The 22,205-nt window shown below is 38.7% G+C and overlaps 1 protein-coding gene across 2 annotated transcripts in view; it reads left to right on the top strand.

Annotated features, from left to right (window-relative positions):
* The window catches only part of OSTF1 (osteoclast stimulating factor 1), a 56,933-nt gene extending 38,827 nt beyond the window's left edge, over nt 1-18,106 (top strand). The window contains exons 4-11 of one of the 2 annotated variants that reach the window (XM_005868303.2): nt 62-125; nt 1,690-1,743; nt 3,146-3,253; nt 4,385-4,434; nt 7,803-7,881; nt 10,513-10,611; nt 17,171-17,201; nt 17,587-18,106. In XM_005868303.2, the coding sequence (XP_005868365.1) occupies nt 62-125; nt 1,690-1,743; nt 3,146-3,253; nt 4,385-4,434; nt 7,803-7,881; nt 10,513-10,611; nt 17,171-17,201; nt 17,587-17,614 (513 nt within the window). In that variant the 3' untranslated portion in view covers nt 17,615-18,106. The remainder of the gene's footprint in view (nt 1-61; nt 126-1,689; nt 1,744-3,145; nt 3,254-4,384; nt 4,435-7,802; nt 7,882-10,512; nt 10,612-17,170; nt 17,202-17,586) is intronic. The other variant, XM_005868302.2, reaches the window with a different exon arrangement.
* The last annotated feature ends 4,099 nt before the right edge of the window (nt 18,107-22,205 follow it).

Below are 22,205 nucleotides of genomic sequence, written 5' to 3'. Positions count from 1 at the left end.
GTGTTAAAAGTGATTGAATGTACACTGGATTTGGTACCACTTAAAACTCTTCTTTCCCCAGAGTGATACCAGTTGGTGGAAAGGCACCTCCAAAGGCAGGACTGGACTAATCCCAAGCAACTATGGTAAGCATGGCCGGGGCTGCACTTCGGTATGCTCTGTGCACTTCCAGTTCTCTGGCTCCTGAGGCCTTTCTGCTTGTTGCTCTGGCTGAGAAATCAATGGAGTCACTGTCAGTGTAGGACATTTTCTTCTCCGTGAGCCTCCTGTTAATAAAATGGTCATGGACAGTAGAAGTGCTTGAGCCTTGACTCATTGGCTTAAGAAAAGGCATTGTAGCATTCTTGAAAGGACCCAGGGTTTCCAAGGAAACACACGTTTTACTTCATTCAACTCTTAGAACTTTTTTTTTTTGCTGTTAAATTACATCTCACGGATGGTTTCTTAGACTAGCCTTTTCTTTCCTGATGAAGTAACCCTGCCTTGTTAATTCATTTTGGGGGCAGTGATGTTCATCAGATGCCTATCAGGGCCGGTTTGGGCAGCTTGACCAGAGAGATGTGGCCCCTGCTCTGAACACACTTGTAGTTGGAGGGAGGAGAAAGCAGAGTTTCCTAGAAATCGGCAAAGTCAATAGAGCCCAGGATTGATAAACAAGGGTCCTGGGTTCTAATACTTTTCCTTCCACTTCCTAATAACCAGGCACCTTGCTGAAGGCACTGCACTGCTACCTCCAGGACTGTTCCCTATCTGTATGATTTAAAGGTCCATTTAACTCACATCTAAGGTTCCTTTTGACTTTGGCATTGGATGCATCCTTAGCCCAATGGGGCTGGTATCAGGCACCAGTTCTAAGCACTGGAAGGGGTCTTTAGAAAATTTCAAGGAAGGCACTTGAAAGCTCCTAGTGGGAGGGGGAGGGCTGAGGCTTGGGGCCCAACACAGAGGCCCCACCTGCCCTGGTTTTAGGGCGATACTGTTCTGGATTTAAAAAGACTTTAAACATTTCTACATTTCTCTAACCTTGAAAATCTCAAATATACCTGATTCCCGAGGGTGTAAAATGTTCATAGACACTGAGAGTGTAAAATGTGGCCCTGGGTCCCTGGTAGCCAAGGGAGTATCCAGTTCCAGCCCTTTATGGAGGGAGGGGTGTGTCTGAAGTTTCATTGGGACAGTAGTCTTGTCACCCCTGCTGATTCTAGGATAGCAGTGAACACGCCTTCCTTGGAGGCAGGTAGGTGTACTCATTGCCCTTTCTAAATACAGGAAGCAAAATATTTTCCTCTCTCCCTCCTCCCCCCATACATACACACTGGAAACAATGATTTTCAGCCATCTTCATAGAGCGTGCTTTTTCAGAACGTAAAAATGAACATCAAAGTCTTTCTTTTGTATTTTTGTGACTAAATTTGTTTATTAAATACTGGAATAAACTGGTATGCAGGCCATGGATCTGTTTGTTTTGTTTATACTTGCAGTTAATTGCTATGTTATTGTGTTATTGCTTAGCTTGGTTTCATTGAACACATAATTCAGCTTCTTTTAAAGCGGGAAACACCATTTAGATTTTCTGCTATTCTGCTCCCCTCCCTACCTCCCCTTCCACCTGGGGGACTGTGAAGGCTTTAGTGAACCATTTGGGTGCCACTCTCAACGCTGGGTTTATACTTTATCTTTCCCGTCTAGTGGCTGAGCAGGCGGAATCCATTGACAATCCATTGCATGAAGCTGCAAAAAGAGGTAGGTGTGATTCTTTTCGACTGAGATATGCAGAACAGTGACACACAGAGATTTTAATTATACAGTTTGGTGACTTTTGACAAATGTGTACAGCCATGTAACCAATACCAAGATCAAGATCCAAGATCTAGAATGTTTCTGTCATCCCAGAAAGTTCCCATTCTAGTTAAATCCCTGTCTCCCCCAGAGGCAGTCTCTGTTCTGCCTTCTGTCATCCTAGAGAGATACGTGTAATTTTGATTTTAAATTGTCAGTCACTCACACTTTTGAGTCCCGTGCTCAGTGGCAAGTGGAAAGGAATGGTCTGTGACTCCCAGAGGTTAAAGTCTGGAAAGAGAGAGAGGTGTGTGACAGAACAAGATGGTGTGATATGTACGGCAATGGAAGCGTGTTTGAGTTAAACAGGTTCCAGAGGCCAGAATGAGTAACAGGAGGGCAGGAGGGTGGGGGCTTCTTGGGGGTACGGCATTTGGGAGAGTGTTGATGGTGTGTGTGATAAGGGTGGAATCAGGGAAGGAGGGAGCAACAGGATGGGCCTTGTACCGGAGGCTTTATCCTGTAGATCAGTAGTTTTCCACTGAGGGTAATTCCCTCCCTCCACACCCTAGAACATTTGGCAATATCTGGAGACATTTTGACTGCCATGACTAGGGGAATACCACTGGCACCTTTTGGGTAGAGGCTGGGGATGTTGCTGAATATGCTATAGGGTACAGGACAGCACCGATAACAAAGAATTCTCCAACCTCAAATGTCAATAAGTCTACTGTTGAGAAACCCTGCATGGGGAGTGTTTGCAAGGATTCTTTTATTCCATTTTAGGTCGTTTTGAAATCTGAATATGCAAAAGGAAATTATTGGCTTAGGATTGTGCATAAGTAGAGCTACAAAACTGACATTTAAAACTTTTTTTTTGTAAATTAGTTATTTAGTGCATTAGCCAGGGGATTTTAAATCAGTATGATACTTTAATATATGAGTAGAAAGTCTGAGTAGGTTATTTAGTGTTTCTTTTCTTGTAAGAACTGAAAGTGCATTTAAAATAAGAATATAGGTAGTGTCTGCTTTTTCTTAGGTTTGACTCCCCCCCCCCCCAAATTTCAGGAATTCACAAAGGAAAAAATATCTATTTTTTATAGAGTAAAAATACCTTAATCAGACCCATTTAGGCAACTTTTCCCATTAACCTACTATTAAAAATTGATGTTAATGCTTTCCATTAATAAACTGGAAGTCAAAATATACCATAATAGATGCATTACTCAGCAGGTCTTATTTTCAGACTTGCTGATTAAGCCATTGCAAGTGGAAATGTATGCAGGAAGAAATTGATTTAAAGGCCAAACAAAAAACAAAATTCTTTTTCATGTGTTTTTATAAATGTAAATTTTTTTTTTTTCAGGAAACTTGAGCTGGTTGAGAGAGTGTCTGGACAACCGAGTTGGTGTCAATGGCTTAGACAAAGCTGGCAGCACTGCCTTGTACTGGGCTTGTCACGGGGGTCACAAAGGTATTCCATTTTGTTTGTTACCATAAATGTCTGTGCTTCTGAAAAATGTACTTCATCTAGGGGAGTCAGATTTACAGAAATGAAAAAAAAAATTGGTTATTCTTTTCAAATCCTTTAGAACATCAGCCAATAACCCTGATCCTGGAAGCTTTCTTTGTAACACAGTAGGTTGAATGTCATCAGTCAGCCTTCCTACATGGACCTCTTTGACTTGAAAGAATGGAAGCTTCCTTTCCTCAGACTTGGCACAGTTACAGGAAAACAACAGTCATTTAAAAACAAACCCCAATATCTAATCTTACAGAAGAAAGGGGCAGAATGGACTCCTCTAGCTTAGCTTTTTCCATGACATATGCTTTGATCATATACATTTGAAGATTAATGCAAACTGCTAGATTCAGGAGAAAGAGCATTTGCTTGAGTTAGTGATTCAGTTGGTAACTTTCTCTGTTATAGTCCCTCGTAATAATGACAGATGGAATTTCTGGATGTATTTCAAACTGGCCAACATTCTGTCACAACCACTCTCTTTACACCTCTCTCTACAACCCAAAAACATAATCCCAACAACAATGAGAAACAAAAAAACCCAACAAATTAAATAGCACATAGCTAAAGGGAAATTTATGGTTGTGTCCCAAAAGATACCCAGTTTATTTTAGCTAATAAACACAAGTTAGTGATATAAATATTAGGTATCATAGCAAATGTAAAAATACTCCTATAATAGATGTCATGTGAAAATGCAAAAGCCAAATTGTTTGGGGGAAAAAAATTCCCCAAGTAATTCTCCCTTTTAGAGTCTTAAGATTTCAATTTAGATATATTTTGAAAAATTTGTTGTAAGGATTTTCTTGAAGATTCTTCTAAAGAATTCTCTTCTTTAAACTTATTATGCCTAGTTTTATCAGACTTTAAAAAAAATCTTAAAAATTATTATTTTTTCTACTTGAGATCAACCGAAGGACTTATATGCATGCATATAAGCATAACCAATGGACATAAGACACTAGGGGGTAGGGAAGGCCAGGAGATTGTCAAGGGCGAGGGAAAAAAGGAGACATATGTAATACCCTTTGTAATACTTTAAGCAATAAAAAAAAATTATTATTTTTTCTCCTTGAATTTCAGATATAGTAGAAATGCTATTTACTCAGCCAAACATTGAACTGGACCAACAGGTAAGATTCTTTACATGAAAGTCATTTAACACACCTGTCTTGTTCTTTCTGTGCAGCTTATGGGCATGAAAAAATCATATCATAGTGTCTTGAAAATCATATCATGAATCACATGTTTTCAAGTAGATTCCTGAGAGAGGGGAGCTTGCTACTGATTATTTGGTTGACAGAATTATAGGTTGTAAATGGTTTCTTTCCAAATTTTGCAGGCATGCCTCCATGGTATTCTACTCTCTGGGGTTGCTTTTGAGAGGTTTGATGCCATTTTGATTCCCATTCTTTTGTGTGTGATCTACTTTTCCTCTTCATTGGCATCTTTGACTTTGGTGTTCTAAAATTTCACAGTGATGGGCTTCCGTGTGGGTCTTTTCCCAGTAACCATGGTGAATGTTTTCAGCCTGGAAAAATATCTTGTATTATTTCTTTTATAGTTCATATGCTCATTCTCTGATCATTTTCTTTGTTCTTTGGTTCTGAATACCCATTAGTAGCTATGTTAGACCTCTGAGGTTGAACCTCCGATTTTCTTAGTTCTAAGATTTTTCTCACTTTTATCTTCATGTTTTATTTTGGTTGCCTTTTCTGTTTTATAACTTTTCTATTGCTATGTAACAAATTACCACAAAAATAGCAGCCTAAAATAACACCCATTTACCTTGTATTTTCTGTAGACCAAAATGACGGAGATGGGTTCTCTGCTCAGGTCTCATAGGTTGGAATATAGGTATGGCTAGAGCGGGATTCTCAAATGGAGATCACATCCTTTTCCAAGCTCTTGAGGTTGCCAGGAGACTTGAGTTTCTTGTACTGGTAGTAATGTGGACCTCAGCTTTCCGAGACCACTCATCTCTATAGACAGTTCACAGCATGACTATTTGCTTTCTTCCTCAAGGCCAGTGGCAGACTGTGTCTCTGATACTATACCTGTTTTTGGGAAAGGGCACACCTGATTAGGTCAGGCCTACCCAGTATAATCTTCCTTTTGATGAACTCCACATCAACTGATTAGACACCTAATTATGGGAGTGATATTTTATTATATTTACTGGTCTCGACCACGACTCAAAGGGAGGGAATTATATAGTGGGTGTGTGCCAGGAGCAGGAGTCTTGGGGGCAGTCTTAAAATTCTGTTTACCCCAAGCTCTTTCTTTTACTCTGATTGTTATTTTAAATAGCGTTCTTTATTTCTTGTTTCATTATTTAATATTGCCTTATATCTCTGATGTTAATTATAGCTTTTGAAAACATTTCCTGCTATTCACAGTACTGTATCTTTTCCCTCAGAGATTCATTGGACTTTTTGTTTTGGTTCTTTTTCAAATACAGGAGATTTTCCTCAAATACCTAGTGTCTTTGTCCCTTCATGTTTAAGTGTAATTAGAAGCTCTGTGTGCTTATGGGGCTTGTTGTCTGGTGGGCTTCTCCACAGGGCGAAGTGGTGAAGTCCTGGCTGTTTTGTTGGGTTGTCCCTATGTGCCAGGATGAGTACTCCCTCCCTCCTCCACATGTGGGGCTGATCAGCTTCAACGGAAAAGTAACCTCCAGCTTCCTGGGAGAGTGGTCTTACTGCTCAGGTTTTAGGTTTTTCAGCTAGCCCCTGGTTGTATTTCCTGGCCTTATTGCCACCTTCTTTTGTACCTAGTGTCCATGAGCTAGAAAACTCTCTGGTTAATTTCTTGACAGGGTAATTCTAGCATCTGTACTGAATCCTCTGGCAGCAAGGAGAGAGGCAGGTGATCTGGGGTTCTGGGGCTACTTCTTATAAACACTTTTTCCCAGTACCCTTGGTTTCACCCCCATGCCTCATTCCTGCTCCAGTGTCTCTAGGCATCTCCAGTTCCCAGTTCATGCCAGGTTTCTGTGGAAGGAAGTCTGCTGGCTTCCTCCTGGTGTCTTGCTCTGCAGGCCTCTGTGTTTCCGTTTGGGTTCTGTCACTGCAGTTTCTCTTCCTCCATCCCATTCCATCTCCCTACATGTCTCATCTCCCATCTCTTGAGTCTCCTTTCCCTCTTTGGAATTTTATATGATTTTGTAACTTTCTTCTCATTTGAGGTTTACTTAGAGCAGTAATTTTCAAATGGTGTGCTACAAGAATTTTTAAAACGTGTAATACCTGACTATTTAGTCAGGGGCACTGACCTCTTTTCCCTTAGATTGTCAAATAAAAAAATGACCACAGACAACACAATAGTAGCTGTCCTGTGCGAATGCCCTGTCTTGAACCATAAATATATAGGACATATCCTGGTCACGTTGTATAATAAGGTTGTGCTTGTTTAGTTAATTCTTAGTACCAGAAATCCTTATATACATGTATAGGCACCTGATTTTTTAAAAAGTCACTTTTACCCAGGCCAGGTAGCTTAGTTGATTAGAGTGTCATCCTGATAGGCCAAGAATGCAGGTTCAATCCTGGTCAGGGCACATACAAGAATTAACCAATGGATGCATGAATAAGTGGAATAACAAATTGATGTTTTAGAAATAAATAAATTAATTAAAAGTTACGTTGGAGCAAAAAGGATAGGTAATTACATTAATTATTTTTTTTGTAAACCAAAGTTATACCTATTTTTTCTTGTTGGCTTGGCAAAAAATATTTTTTTGGCTGTTCCGCAGAATTATTATAATTAGTTTATGTGTGCCATGAGTTGAAAAGGTTGAAAATCACTGACTTAGAGTAAGCTAAAATTCCTGTGTTTTCAGTCTACACTCTATTTTTAAAATGTTACTTTTTTTCTTTGTTAATTTTTTAAATTGAATTTATTGGGATGACATTGGTTAATAAAGTTACATAGGTTTCCGGTGTATAATTCTATAATACATTATCTGTACAATGTTTTGTGTGTTCACCACCCTGTTATGCTAAGTGAAATAAGCAAGTCAGAGAAAGACAAGTACTATATTTCTTTTTTTTAAATCCTCACCTGAGTATATGTTTTACTGATTTTAGAGAGAGGGGTAGGGAGAGAGAGGGAGAGAGAGATAGAGGAAGAGAGAGAGAGGAAGAGTGAGAGAGAGAGAGAGAGAGAGAGAGAGAGAGATGAGAGAAACATCGATTGGTTGCCTCCCGTATGTGCCTCCACTGGGGATCAAACCCACAACCTAGGTATACGCCCTGACCAGGAATTGAACCGGCAACCTTTTGGTGCACAGGACGATGCTCCAATCAGCTGAGCCACACCAGCCAGGGCATCATATGATTTCACTCATGTGGAATCTACTGAACAAAATGAACGAACAAACAAAATAGAAACAGACTCATAGATAGTAAACAGACTGACAGCTGTCAGAGGGGATGGGGGTTGTGAGGGCTGGGTGAAAAAGGTGGGGGGATTAAGCTACTTTCTCTTTTTATCACCATAGAACAAGTTGGGAGACACAGCTTTGCATGCTGCTGCCTGGAAGGGTTATGCAGATATTGTCGAGTTGCTTCTGGCAAAAGGTAAAGTGTGCTGAGTTTACCTGGTCTTTGCTTATCCTGAAAAATAGGCTACATCCAATTACACCAGCAGGAAGAATAGGAAAAATAATAGCCTCCTTATTTTTTAAAACTGGGATTTTTAACCTCTACTCTGTATCACAGAGTTGTTATGATAAGATGGAATTATTTCGATGATTTGTATAAGTTTTAAATTTTAAATTAAAACTGTGGTAAGCTTTAAAATTAAATATATTAATTTTAGTAAGAATTTATTGTACATTTCTGTAGGATTAAAGGACCTTAGAAGAAGAAAGAGTTGTTGTGGTGTGTGTGTGTGTGTGTGTGTGTGTGTGTGTGTGAGAGAGAGAGAGAGAGAGAGAGAGAGAGAGAGAGAGAGAGACAACGAACAGACAGAGGAGGTCCTCTCTGAGAAAGCTGTATGGGTAAAGTTTCTGAGGCTCCTGTTCTCACAGGAAAGTCTTGATAGCTAAGAAAGATTTCTGTGGCTGCAGTGTCCTGCTCTGACTGAGCAGGTGTTAGATGTATAGAGAATGAGAGAAGATCCCTTAATTCCCTGTTTTTACATAAATCAGAGGGGACTGTGAAATTATGGACTGACTTTCCATTCAGCCATTTGTCCCACAAATACTCATTAACCCTTACAGCGAACCAGGCATAACACCCTGGTCTGGAAGGCTATAATATAAGATGCTTGAGCCCCAAAGCCCTGTTACATGGACGTACTATCGTTAGGGCTCCTTAGAGCAATGTTGGCATATAGGAGAGGAAATGTTTTTGATGTAAAGTATATTGATGATGTGAACTCTTGGTCTAAAAGATTGGACACCACTTTAGTTGTGCTTCCCCCAAAGTTATGCCGAGAGCTGTGCTATCAGTACGGAGCCAGTGGCCACGTGCACACTTGAGCCCCTGAAATAAGGCTAGTGTGAACTGAGATGTGCTGTAGGTTTAAAATGCACCCCAGATTTTGAAGACTTAATAAAAAAAAGTAAAATATCATAATCATTTTTATAATGGTTACATAATGGAGTGATAACATTTCAGATATACAGGGTAAAATAAAGTATATTGTTTAAATGAATTTCACTTTTGGAAAATGCGGCCACTAGAAAATTGAAAATTACATATATGGCTCTAATTTGTTGAAGAGGCTGTGTTTGCAAAGAGAATGGTACTCTCACACATTGTGGCAGGAAGTGAAAATTGCTAAAGCCTTCTTGGGAAGCAGTCTGACAGGAGCTAGCAGAATTAGATATGTACATATTCTTACATTTCAACACCACTTTTAGGAAACCATCCTTCAGAAACACACACACACACACACATACACACGCATACAAAGATGTTGTTCAAGGAGTTCATGGCAGAATTGTTTGCGATCATGAAAATTAGAAACAACAGCTAAGTGCCCCCCAATAGAGGAGAGATTAAATAAATTTTGGCCCATCCACAAGATGGAATACTTATAAACATTTAAATAGGTTGAGTTATAAGTATGTGTGCTACTAAGGAAGTAGTACCATTATAAATTAAGTTAAAAAAAATCTTGGAGTCAAAGGGTATAAACTTCCAGTTATAAAATAAGTCATGGGGATGTAATGCACAGCATGGTGATATAGTTAATAATACTGTATTGCATATTTGAAAGTTGCTAATAGAATAGATCTTAAAACTTCTCATCACGTAAAAAAAAGCTTTTTGTAATTGAATGGTGAAGGATGTTAACTAGACATTGTGGTGATCATTTCACAATATCTATAAATACTGAACCATGTACACTTGAAACTAATATAATTTTATGTCAATTAAATGTCAGCTAAAAAATGAAATGACAGACCAATACATGTAGTTTGATTTTGTGTGGATGCACATATATGTCTGTGAATGCATCCATGCACTTGAAGGAGATAACTGAAGCCTACTTGTGGGGCATGGGTTTCTACCTCTGAAGAAGGTAGAAAATGGGGAAGGGTGCATTTGTTGGGAGATAAAATGGGACATATGGATTTGGTCAGCATACTTCTGTATTTTGAATCTTTAATGATGAGAATGTATTCATGAATGCTGATATAATTTTTAACACAATTAAGACAAGGAAAAAAGTATGTAGAAGATAGGTTATGGGAATCATGATAAGTTTTATTATCTTACTATTTTGCTAATTTACATGAGAATATACTTATAGACCTAAAATATTAATCCCCCCTCAAGCTCAACCCACATGATCTTTCCCAAAGACCTTGAACAGAAGGGGCAAAGGGCATATTGAATTTAATCTCCAAACAATCATGCTGAGGCATAGTAACTAGTGGGGTCGAACTGATTTAGGATTTACCAGAGGATGATAAGCTCCTCACTGAAAAATTCACATCAAATTCTACAGGGACTTGAAGGGAAAGGCTATATTTTGATTGTGCATAATATCACAGGTGCAGCAACAAGCTCCCTGATTAAAGATGCCAAATACACTATTATTGGTTTGAGAAAGTTTTTCTGTTTTGAAAAAACTTACTTCTGAGCCAGTAAAGTTCTCCAGTTAGTTTTGCCAAAGGTAATCAGTTTTGGTGGAAAGAGTATTGCTGTGCTACAGTGTTCAAAAACATCTAATTTACGTTTCTTGTGTTGGGAAAGGTGCTAGAACAGATTTAAGAAACAATGAGAAGAAGCTGGCCCTGGACATGGCTACTAACGCTGCCTGCGCAACTCTCCTGAAAAAGAAACAGGGAACAGGTATTTTTTGTTGTTTTTTTAAAAATATATTTTTATTGATTTCAGAGAGGAAGGGAGGGGAGAAAGAGATAGATAGAAACTTCAGTGATGAGAGAGAATCATTGATCAGCTGCCTCCTGCATGCCCCACACTGGGGGTTGAGCTCACAACCTGGACATGTGCTCTAACCCGGAATCGAACCGTGACCTCCTGGTTCATAGGTTGACACTCAACCACTGAGCCACGCCAGCTGGGCAGGTATTTGGTTTTAACCCTTCTTTTTCAATGGTGCTGTCATGACTAAGGTTTCTCAACTTAGTATTAGGAAAAAAAAAATTTCTTGATAAACTCTTCAGGTGATTCTGAAGTTAGATTGTCTATCCTTGGTCTAAATCAGAACCTCCAACACAGAAGAGTACCCTCATGTAAACAAATTTGAAGAGACAAATTAAACATACAAATTTTTGTATATTTCTTAGTTTCTTACAATCAAATTCTAATCACTTTGCTTTCCATTATAGTCCTTTTCAGAGAACCATGGTCTCCATCTCTTCTTTTCAGATACATTTTTATGAGTGGATATCTCTAACTATTTTTTAACTTAAGCATTCAACAGCTCCATGATTATATTTTGTTTCTGTTTTAAATGAGAACATCAATAAACTATTTTAGCCCAGCTGGTGTGGCTCAGTGGTTGAGCATCCACCTATGAACCAGGAGATCACGGTTCGTTTACTAGTCAGGGCACATGCCTGGGTTGTGGGCTCGATCCCCAGTGAGGGGTGTGCAGGAGGCAGCTGTTCAATGATTCTCTCTCCTCATTGATGTTTCTATCTATCTCTTTCTCCCTCTCCCTTCCTCTCTGAAATCAATAAAAATACATTAAAATATTTTACACTTTGTAAACATTTTGGCATTTATTTGTAGTACTGTGGATGGTTTTTAAAGATGAAGTTTAGGTATATATTCTTAAAGATAAAAATAGCTATTGATGTGGGAGAATAGGTTTGAAAAAAATGAAAAGATTGTGTGGTTGTTTTGAAAAAATGTTAAAGAAAGGTGTTAAACAGCATTGCAGTCATTCCTGATTACTACTCAGAGACCGGGTGTTTATTTGACCTCTCAGTACATAGCCTACTGAATGTGTCCCCCAGAATCATTCTAATGTGATTCCTGAAAGAAATGCTGGAGGGTGTGCCTTGAACTCTTCTTCCTATCCTTCTCTTCTGATTCCCCTCTTCATTCATCATTAGCCTATCAGCCCCTGAGAAACCCAGAGATGTAGGAAAAGAAAGGTAGGATATGATTTGGTTAGAGGGAACTTCTCGTCTCTTTTTTCTCACATCTCAAGCCTTACTCTACTTTATGTTTGGCATTTTAATACCACTTTGAAGTATGTAATTAATACATATTTTTCACTGTTTTTTTTTTAAAGGAACCAGTATAATGTTTTTTCCAAATTTTTAGCACTGCTACTCATCATTCCAACCCTTCTTAGTGTTGCTTTAGAGCAGGGGTGGGGAATGTCTGGCCTGCAGGCCTTCTAAGGCCCACAAAATCATTGGTTTGGCCTGGCTGGCGTGGCTCAGTAGTTGAGTGTCGACCTATGAACCAGGAGGTCATGGTTCAATTCCTATTCAGGGCATCTGCCCCAGTTGCAGGTTCGATCCCCAGTGTGGGGCAAGCTGCTGGATGATTCTCTCTTGTCATTGATGTTTCTATCTCTTTCTCCTTCTCCCTTCCTCTCTGAAAAAATAAAAAAAACATGTATCATTGGTCTGGCCCTGCCAATGCATTAGGGGTGAGTTAATTAAATGTTTGACCAAATATAGCAGTCTAATTTTTAAGGTGATAATTTTGTATGGCCCATGAATGAATTTTTAAATATCTAAATGGCCCTGGGCAGAAAAAAGATTCCCCACCCTTGCTTTAAAGTTTAGACTGATCAATCTTGGTGGAGAACTACAATATAACTTTTGAAAAATCTTTATTATAGAGGCTAAAGTGCATTTGTTTTCATTTTAACTTGAAGGTATTATCGCTTTCAGAGTTTGTGTAATGAGATACTGATTTCTGTTTTTATCATTTGAATTGATTTCCCATTAAGTTTTGAACCCTGGGAAAACTTATTTCTCCCTCAGGTATCCTTTCATTTATGAGAAGAGGCAATCTTATGTTGTCCTATACATATTCCATTCCTAGCAGAAGCAACAAAATAAAGTCAGTCCCCTGGTTTCCTGTTTCAGCCCATCAGAAATATCACAGTCCCCTTCTCTTCCTGGCTCACCAACAGAGCTTCCCAGAATTATCCTCCTGACCGATTATGGGATTCCCATCACAGCCCTCCTCTCAAATCTATTGTTCCCTTTTGTCCTTTATTCCAGATGTGTGTTTGTTCCAGATCCTTATTTCTTTTAACTTCAGATATATAATGTAAGCTGTTAAGCAGTTTGGGACTCTTTAATTATTTAAGCCATGTGTGCTCACCAGCAGAGCAAACCTTTCTTTAAAGTAATTGCTCCTACAGAGATGAAATAGGTTCTGGTAAGTGAGAGGGAAAGTATTTACCAGCTGAGTGGTGCTCCCCAGCTGCATTGTTGCTGAGCAGCTATGTGCAGCCTGCGGGAGAGAGACTGTTACTTGAGGTGGACCTCGGACTCCTTGCTGCCTGGGTTGGGTTAGGAAGTAGGACTCTGGCCTAATTTCCTTTCTCTGCCATCGACTTCCTGTTGCTCTGCGGGTATCTTCAGAATGTCCTTGACCGAGGGGTAAGGTTTCTTGTGAGCTGAAGGTTATCAGAAGCTTGTGCATAGTGTGAGCTTGATCATGATAGACAAGGGAAATGCCAAATGTGCTCAGCCCCTAGAGAGCTGCACCCGGAAGCCTTGACGTGAGCAGCTGGACCAGGGAGGGGCAGGTGGCCAGCTCTCCTCTGTCTCTCACCTTTTTGACGTTTTTGTAGAATAGGGCTAGGAGATGGGCACTCTTTTTCTCTGTTCACTCCAAGTGTCTTTAGCATGCCTTCCTACGTACGTACTGATTGGATAATGGATTTGTTAGGGAGGTAATCTTGGGGCCTGGCATACAGAGCCAAGAATGGAATTTTCATATTTTGATTTTCATGTTACCTTTTTCTTTCTTTTCTGTTTTTCTGCTTCACTACCCCAGCAATCCAGTTAAAATTTTTTAATTTGTATTTTGATCCTAGTTGGAATGAGAGTTTAAATATTGAGCTGTGTCACTAATTGCCAGCATGAACTCTCAGCTGGACAAGGTATATTCTGATGTCATTGTCCACTTCTTGGATTTTTTTTGATAGGAAAAAAATAATTCATTTGTTTTAATTACTATGAAGGATAACTTTAGGACACAAGGGTGGGGTAAGAGTCATATTTGAGGGTTGAACCCTTTAATCCTTTTTCTAATAAAAAATTGGGGTACAATTTACAGTAAGTGAAGTACATAAATTCTAAGTGTACAGCTAAGTGATAATTTTTTATTTTTACTGTGCGTACACTTATTTGCCACAACCCAGATCAAGATGGAAAACATTTCCAACCTCCAGAGGCCTCCCTTAGTATCATTACTTCTCTTACCATAGATTAGCTTTGCCAGTTCTTGAACTTGATATAAATGGAATAAAGCAGTATGTACTTTTTTGTGTCTTTTCCTTAACATTACTTCTGTGATGTTTGTCCATGTTATGTGTTTATCCCTCCACCAGTTATTTATGTCTGTCTGTCTGTCTGTCTGTTCGAAGTACTGATGCTTGACTTGGAACATGTGAGTCCAGGGCACTGAGACTGAAGAAAAATGGAAGTGAGGTAGGGGAGGTTGGAAGTGCTGCTGGGTGATACGTTATCATGCTGGGCATGAACCAAGATAGGCTATGAAGAGATACAGCTCATGACTCAGCATTTGTCCACATGAGAAGTTTCCAGAGAAACTGCCTCAGAGAGGTCAGTGAAAGGAAGGGAGGAAAAAGAATTTATTTGCCTGGCTCATTTCTGTCCCTTGAGTTCCATTCAGTCTGAGTTTGCACCATGGCAGGTTATCCTTCTCTTGCTAACAGGAGAAACGAGGTTAAAACAAAGTGCAGAAGTAACCACTGAAGGACAAGTAGTATCTCAAATACCGCAAAAGGCAGGATTGTAGTAGCAAAGTAGGAGGGAAAAGAACTTTGCTGTTTGTCTCTTTGTCTTTTACTTAAAGCTGCTGTTACCAAGTTAGTAGCCAGTCCCGAAGTTTGTGTGTGGGATAGAACAAAATACATTGCTCCCAGGTCTCCAGAACTCCTCTTAGGAGAATGGAGAAGAATATAGTCAATCTGGAGACTTCTAATAGTTCGGAAGTGAAATCATGGAAGTTTCCCTCTGTCCTATACCCACTTGTTCTTTTATCTTTCTTTCTCTCCTATAAATTGGTTTCTACCCCCTTGTTCTGACTCTTCCTTGTCCCCCCCCTTTCCTCAGTAGTCACTTCCTAAACATGTAAAGATTCTTCAAAAAACTACAATATCATTAACATACCTAAAATTAATAAGTTCTTAATATTATCAAATGTGATTTTCAAAATTTGCCAGTTTTCTTATGCCTACTTACTTATTCTTTGCTTACTTATCTATTTACTTACTTATACTTTGTATAAGTCAGGCTCCAAATTAGGTAATTGATAGTTTTGTTTTGTTTTTAAATCAATATTTTCTTTCCTCTTCTCCTGTTTTTAGCCTTGTAATATATTTATTAAAGAGACTGGGTTAGTTTATTTGAATTTCCCAGTGTAGACATTATAAGTATGTAGTCCCGTGGTGTTGTGCGTCATGTTCTACTGTCTTCTGCATTTTTGTCAAATGATGTTAGATCCAAAAAAAAAAATGATGTTAGATCTAGATGTTTGATTAGATTTAGGTCTAGCTATCTTAGGGGGAGAGGAAGGAATACTTCATACAGAAAATCATGTCTTCCTACAGAGGCATATAATATCAGGTTGTCACTCTTTCTATGATGTTACTATCCACTGATGATCATTGTTTAGATGGGGATATTCCAATTCTGTCGCTTTTTCCCTCAGTTATTAGCTTGGAAATTCTATAAAGAAAAATTTCTCATCAGCTGTTTGGTTACCCAGAGAAATAGTTCATGTAGCAGAAGTAGAATAAAGGCTTGATTTTTACCCTTTTTTAAAGAGTTTCAAAATAACAGTGCTGATTCCCTATCAGTCTCCAAAGGGACCAATGAATTCCCTTTGGTGTGTGCTGAAATATTTGATGTGTTTTAATCTTTTGTAATTAATATTTTTATGGATAACTTTGGCTAGTGGAGGCGTCTTCAGTTTGGATCCTGAACCATTTTAAAGTGATGCTGATTTTGGTAGGATCCTTGCTTTGTGGCATGACAAGTGGTTTCAGGTGCATTTTTTTTTTTTTTTTACATTTTCTGCCCCAGACTTGAAATTAGTCATATCTCCAATGAGCAGTGGGGATATAGTATTTAGAGACCATGATCTGGGTGCTATAACATATATTTATTGAGCTCTAACAATGTGTTTGTATGTGCATTTCAATCCCCCATCCCCCTTAAATTATACCTAGTGTAACCTGTTATAGAAATTTTGAAACGGGACAACCAATGGGTCCGGGCTGCCTGTCACTACTTGAACCAATTCACCAGAGACAGGGTTGAATCATATGTGAGCATTTATTCCAATAATCCTGGCAGTATGGAAGAGCAGCAGGTCATCCACAAAAATCTGCTTTGCAACCCCCATAAGCCAGCTACTTATATTGGTTAGGGCAATATTACATGGGCAAGTAAGAATTATAGGCATGGGAAGCAGGTAATGGGGGCTGGGGTGAGACTCCATTGTTTGGGCAACAAGATTGTTAATCTTTCCATGATAATAGGCAATTCTTGAATGAGAATGGACCGCATTCCAAGGTTGACTGCAGGTCCTAGGTCAGTGATGGCGAACCTGCGACACGTGTGTCAGAGGTGACACGCGAACTCATTTTTTTGGTTGATTTTTTTGTTAAATGGCATTTAAATATATAAAATAAATATCAAAAATATAAATCTTTGTTTTACTATGGTTGCAAATATAAAAAAATTTCTATATGTGACACGGCACCAGAGTTAAGTTAGGGTTTTTCAAAATGCTGACACGCCGAGCTCAAAAGGTTCGCCATCATTGTCCTAGGTTGACTGCCAGCTCCGTGGTTGACTCCGGGGTTCTGGGCATACAACTCCCAGCCAGGTTAGAATGTCCTTTCTTTAATCAGAACAAGACAATCACGGTTAGCAGCATGATTAATATTTCTTATAACTATAGCTAGTCCCCAATATTCTATTTTTGCCCCTAACAACTTGACCAGACAGTTGAATAGGTGAACATTAAAGTCCCAGTCTTCCTTCTGAACCCTGTTCAAGGTTGATTTTATATTTGATGATGTTCAGCTTTTTCTATTTCAAAACTTTTATTTTTCACTTCAGTCTTTTGCTTCTGAGGATACTTCATCAGTGTTTTCTACAATGAAACTGAAGCTTCTGTGTTTTCATTCTCTTTCCTTTTTCTCCCTCATTAGTTATCTTTCTATCCAGTGACCTTGCCTTCAGGTAAGGCCTCGGGTTGTTGACTGACTGAAGTCCTGTGTGCACTTGTCCTTGGGGGAGGTTGGAAGCACAGTCGTCACAGGGGAGGGGCTTCTGGTGTGTTCCACGGTGGTCATGGTGCATTTTGTCTGAGATAGAGTAGTGGTACCTTAGCACCACGTGCTTCCATTTTTGCATGTCTAAGGAACATGCAACAAGTATATTTGTCAGCCTCTGTGGCAGCAGCTAGGCTGAAAAGCAAACGTTGAAGAAGATCCTTGGGGAAAGAACAACCCTGGGTCTGAGAAAAGATGACAATTTGTTGAATTGTCAGGAGCTTTGAACATGAAAACAAAATCCAAGCAATATTTAATTTCTCTTTTTTTGCTTTCTCCCTCTATTTTTTTAGATGCTGTTCGAACATTAAGCAATGCTGAGGATTATCTTGATGAAGATGACTCAGATTAATTTCTTTCTGAAGCTTTAAGAGCTAAAACTTCTGTTGCTTTTGCCATTCCAAAACCTTGTCTTTGCCAGAAGAGTGTTGGTAACTGTTTTTTGTTTTTGTTTTTTAATGTCCATATGAACGTGGAACGTGGCAGTATTGCACTGTGTTTGAGTAGAACATGTAAATGAATAGTTCTCACCTTTGGTTTGCCAATAAGTGACTGGATTCTTCGCTGTATAAAGTAAGTTTTTGTTTAACAGAATAGAATAAGAAGAGATTATTGCTATTTATCAAGTTAAAGGAATTTTAAGAATTTATTTCTTTAAAAAAATCAGGATGGTTTTATAAATTAAATTTCTTTACCTCAAGGATGTTTTGAATGGATTTTTCAAGGGGAGAAATGCTTATTATAATAATAAACCAAAAGACAACAGAAAATTGTCAGTTATTCTGACAAAAATAAACATTTTAAGAGACTTTTTTTCCTTTTGTCTGTTTTTCTGGTATGACTCTGTGCCGGTAAATAAAGAAGTTTTTTATATTTAGGTAAAGACTGAGTTTATTTTTTTAATTATATTTTGTATTTGTTAGCACAGGAGAATCATAATAGCCAAATCTCCTTTCAACTTTCTGTATCTGCTTTGATTAAAGTCAAGACAATAATCACTGAAAAGATACCTTTCTAATAAAATATATAACTTTACTGAGAATGAAACTTTCAGTTTTATCTCTAAGGTTATACTTGGTATGAAGAAACCTAGCAGCTCATTGTTTAAGGTTTGAAAGGTTAGAAAAGAAATGACTGCCTTGGCCAGGTAGCTCAGTTGGTCAGAGCGTCGTCTCGATAAGCAAAGGTTGCGGGTTTGACCTCTGTCCAGAAGCAACCAATGAATGCATAAATGAGTGGAACAACAAAATGATGTTTCTGTCCTGGCTCTCTCTCTAAAATCAATCAATAAATGCTTTTTAAAAAAGGAAATGATTTCCTTATTATGGAAGATGCCATAGTTTTCTATGGTGGAGTAGCCAGGAGCCATGATATTTTTTGGCTTTCAGTTTTTCACATTGGTTTTCTCATGATTCGGATTCTTTTGCTAAAACACTAATTAACATTTTAGGGAGCCTTCTGTACTATCGAAGTGACGCTTTATTTGAGCTTCGAGTTTTTATCACTACTGTGATGATATTAAAAATGACACGGCCCGATTCTAGGCACTAGGCTTCGGACTATATTTTGCAAGAAGACTTCAGTACTCATTTCAAAAAACATATTGGTGAAGAGAAGGAAATGTTTGAAGAAGGAAGTGGGTTAGCTCAGGAAACGAATAACTGCCTCTAGTCTATAAGGCTTTCCTCTGTCTGAGACTGTTTGGTTTTTCTCTCTGTGGGTGCCTTGAGAAACGATACTCTGAGAAGCCTGTTCGAGGTCTTTAAAAAAATTACCCCAACTCAATTTCAGTAGGAAGAAGTGACAGCAAAAGATAAGCACAAAATCTGAAATTAACAAAAAAGGATACTTTATTCTCAAAACAAATGTTATTAAATGTGAGGTAAACATTTGTATTTCTTCATAAGCATAAATTTGAAGATATGAAATCATTGTTGAAAATATATCTGTTCTCACAGAACCTTTAAGGATTTGTTCTTTAAAAAGGGGGTTTGTACCATAACAAAAAGCTTTTGGAAATCTCTAACTTTTTGTTCCAGTACACTGTGGGCCTGGGATAATTAGGAAAGATGCCAACTAAACACTCCTAATTTTAAACATGGGCAGAGATAATACATGCATGGATATAGATAGTGTTTATGAAAATATTCCATGCTTGATGTAGATATATTATTTATGTATTTGAGGAAAAGAATAGTGGGGACTTCACTGTCACTGCTTTTAACATTTTCAAACCTATGAAAATTCTAGAAAGTTGGCCAACTATAGTTTTTTGGAGGAGTGAAGGGTGGACTTAGGGGTTTGCATGACTTTTTGGTGAAACAGGACAATGCATTTAGCTGTGGTTGAAACTCCATGGTGAAATTTACTTTTGCTACTTGCTTATTCAGCCTAGCCGATCTGAACTTTCTCAGAGATTGTTTCATGCTGAAGTCAGCAACAAAAATTGGTTCTAGGAACTTGCCACTGCTCTGCCCCTGCAGAGGAGAGCTTTGATTATGTCCTGGGAATGACTTTGGAGATTTTGCTGTAACCTGAGCTTTCTGACAGTCACAGTGGCCTGAACTCCTTCCCAGCCTTTGCATCCTTTAGAAAGAAAATGCCTTTCAGGCTCCTGGGCCAGGGTACCTCAGAGTGCTTGTTCAGCTACCAGCCCAGTAACCTTGAGCAAAGAACATTCTTTTTTTCTTATCAGAGTTTCCCATTTTAGATCCCTTTATGGGACTGGTCTGTTGCAAATTACTTATCGTTGGATTGCCATGCAATTACAGCTCTCAGTTTCTGTATTTCCTTAGTGAGCCCCCCAAATGGCCTCTTCTCCTTTTTCAGTAGATTGGCTATTTAACCAAAGGGAAACATGGACCAAATCAGTGGTGACCCTATTTTTTTTTTCTTTCTTGCACAACAAATTGGAAATATGCTGAAAGTGATATCGCAGATAATTTTGGGTAGAGAAAAATATAATTTTTTCCATGTATGCTTTCTTCACAAATGTTCTTTATTGTCAGTTTCTGTATTTCCTTAGTGAGCCCCCCAAATGGCCTCTTTTTCTTTTTCAGTAGATTGGCTATTTAACCAAAGGGAAACATGGACCAAATCAGTGGTGACCCTATTTTTTCTTTTCTTTCTTGCACAACAAATTGGAAATATGCTGAAAGTGAAATCGCAGATAATTTTGGGTAGAGAAAAATAAATTTTTTTCCATGTATGTTTTCTTCACAAATGTTCTTTATTGTCTAGAACTTCAGAATTACTGATATTTCTTATTTTGAGCTCTGTATTTCACATCGTCATAGGTGATTTCTTTTCTAATAGGCTGTAGGGCCTAGCATTTACATCTGATCATCACTATTTCCCTATTAACTTTGATTTTGTGTTTGTTCCGTGAAATTTTTTACGTTGTAAATATGTATGTAGCAGTAATATACAGAGCAGCCATACACTGAGCAGCCCAACTTCGAAGTGTCTGACTACTGAACGTTGAGGTTTTGGTGGGAGAGGTATTGCAAAAGACTCTGTTCTCCCTATTTTAACGGAAAATACAGCCTTGGTGAACATTTTTCTTAAGTGAAGGAAAAATTGCAGACCACAAATTTATGGTTTCTGTCTCCTTATTTTTTAAATAACAAGCCTTTACATCTGCCCCTCCCTTAAAATGACATAAAATTAAATAAAACTATCATTTATTGAATGCCTTCTCTGTCAGTTCCTGTGCTAGGCACTTTCGATGACATGATGTCATTTGATCTTTACAGCAAATGTTCACCGGGGTGGTGAACGTTAAGGCCCCTGTGTCTCTACAGAGAAGTTGAGGTTTGAAGAAGCTAAGTAACTGGCTTAGGGTCACAATGCTTGAAGGTGGAAGTGCAGGTGTGGCTGACTCCTGAGCCAATGTACCTGCGGCCTACTGCTACCAGCAGATGATGCCATCCACGTTCTCAGAAAAAATATGCAGAAATAGACCAGCTCCTCTTCCATCTCTATCCCTGGATGTGGCATCTAATAAATTCAAAATACCTACTAATTTAACTAAATGTGTTGTAGAAGCAACTCTAAGAACTTTTTTTTAAAGGATTTTCTTTTTTTCCCCCCAGAAAAATTTTGGCAAAACGTTTTGGTTCCTGGTAACCCTGCAGAAATATTTAGTGAAGCAGGTTGTACCCCTCAAAATTTCCATGTAAATGAAACCAAATACACATTAAAGAAAGAAAGGCTAGACTAGCAGTTCACCTTGTCTGAGTTTGCATTGCTAAATTCAACTTTTCCCTCAGACAGTCTGAGACCTCCTCACGTATTTCCACATAACCCTGAAAATAAATGCGTCCCTGGGAAGGGTCACAGAATGTTATCTTACTCCAAGTCTGGGAGCTCGTGGTAGATGTGGAGGTAACCTCACACTGCCATGCAGTTCTGTTGTTTTCTGCCAAAGGCCATCTGCTTGAGGTTCCCAATAGGCTCAACCTCTGCCTCACTTGCACCGTTGCCAACTGGGGGCTGGAATGGGGCCAGGTTTTGGCTGTGGCTGGAAAAGACAACTGAAGAAGTTCAAAGGTCGGAGTTAGAGAGCCCGAGAAGAACCAGAAAGGAAAGTGGGAGAAGAGACAAGTAGGAAAAAGGCTGAAAAACAAAGGAGAAATGGTGACCCTTTTAAAATCACCCATAGTTCTGATGTGACATCATGAGAATGCTTCAAGAAGTGGCTAAGAGTGTATGGGCTTTGCAGGGAAACTCTGGGTTCAAGTCTGGCTCTGCTGATATTGCTGAATGACCTTGGGCAGATGACCTAAAACACTTCGCTTCCCTAGCTCTAAAATGGGGGAAGCAAGTGCACCTACTGCCTAAAGTTAAGAGGATGAAATAAAATGAGCTATGTAAATAACTTAGAATAGTGCCCAGCAGAGTCATTGCTCAA

Source organism: Myotis brandtii, unplaced genomic scaffold (genome assembly GCF_000412655.1).
Source record: "Myotis brandtii unplaced genomic scaffold, ASM41265v1 scaffold266, whole genome shotgun sequence".
Lineage (NCBI taxonomy): Eukaryota > Metazoa > Chordata > Mammalia > Chiroptera > Vespertilionidae > Myotis > Myotis brandtii.
Note: the sequence above shows the minus strand (reverse complement) of the source record. Positions and strands in the feature narration are given on the sequence as shown.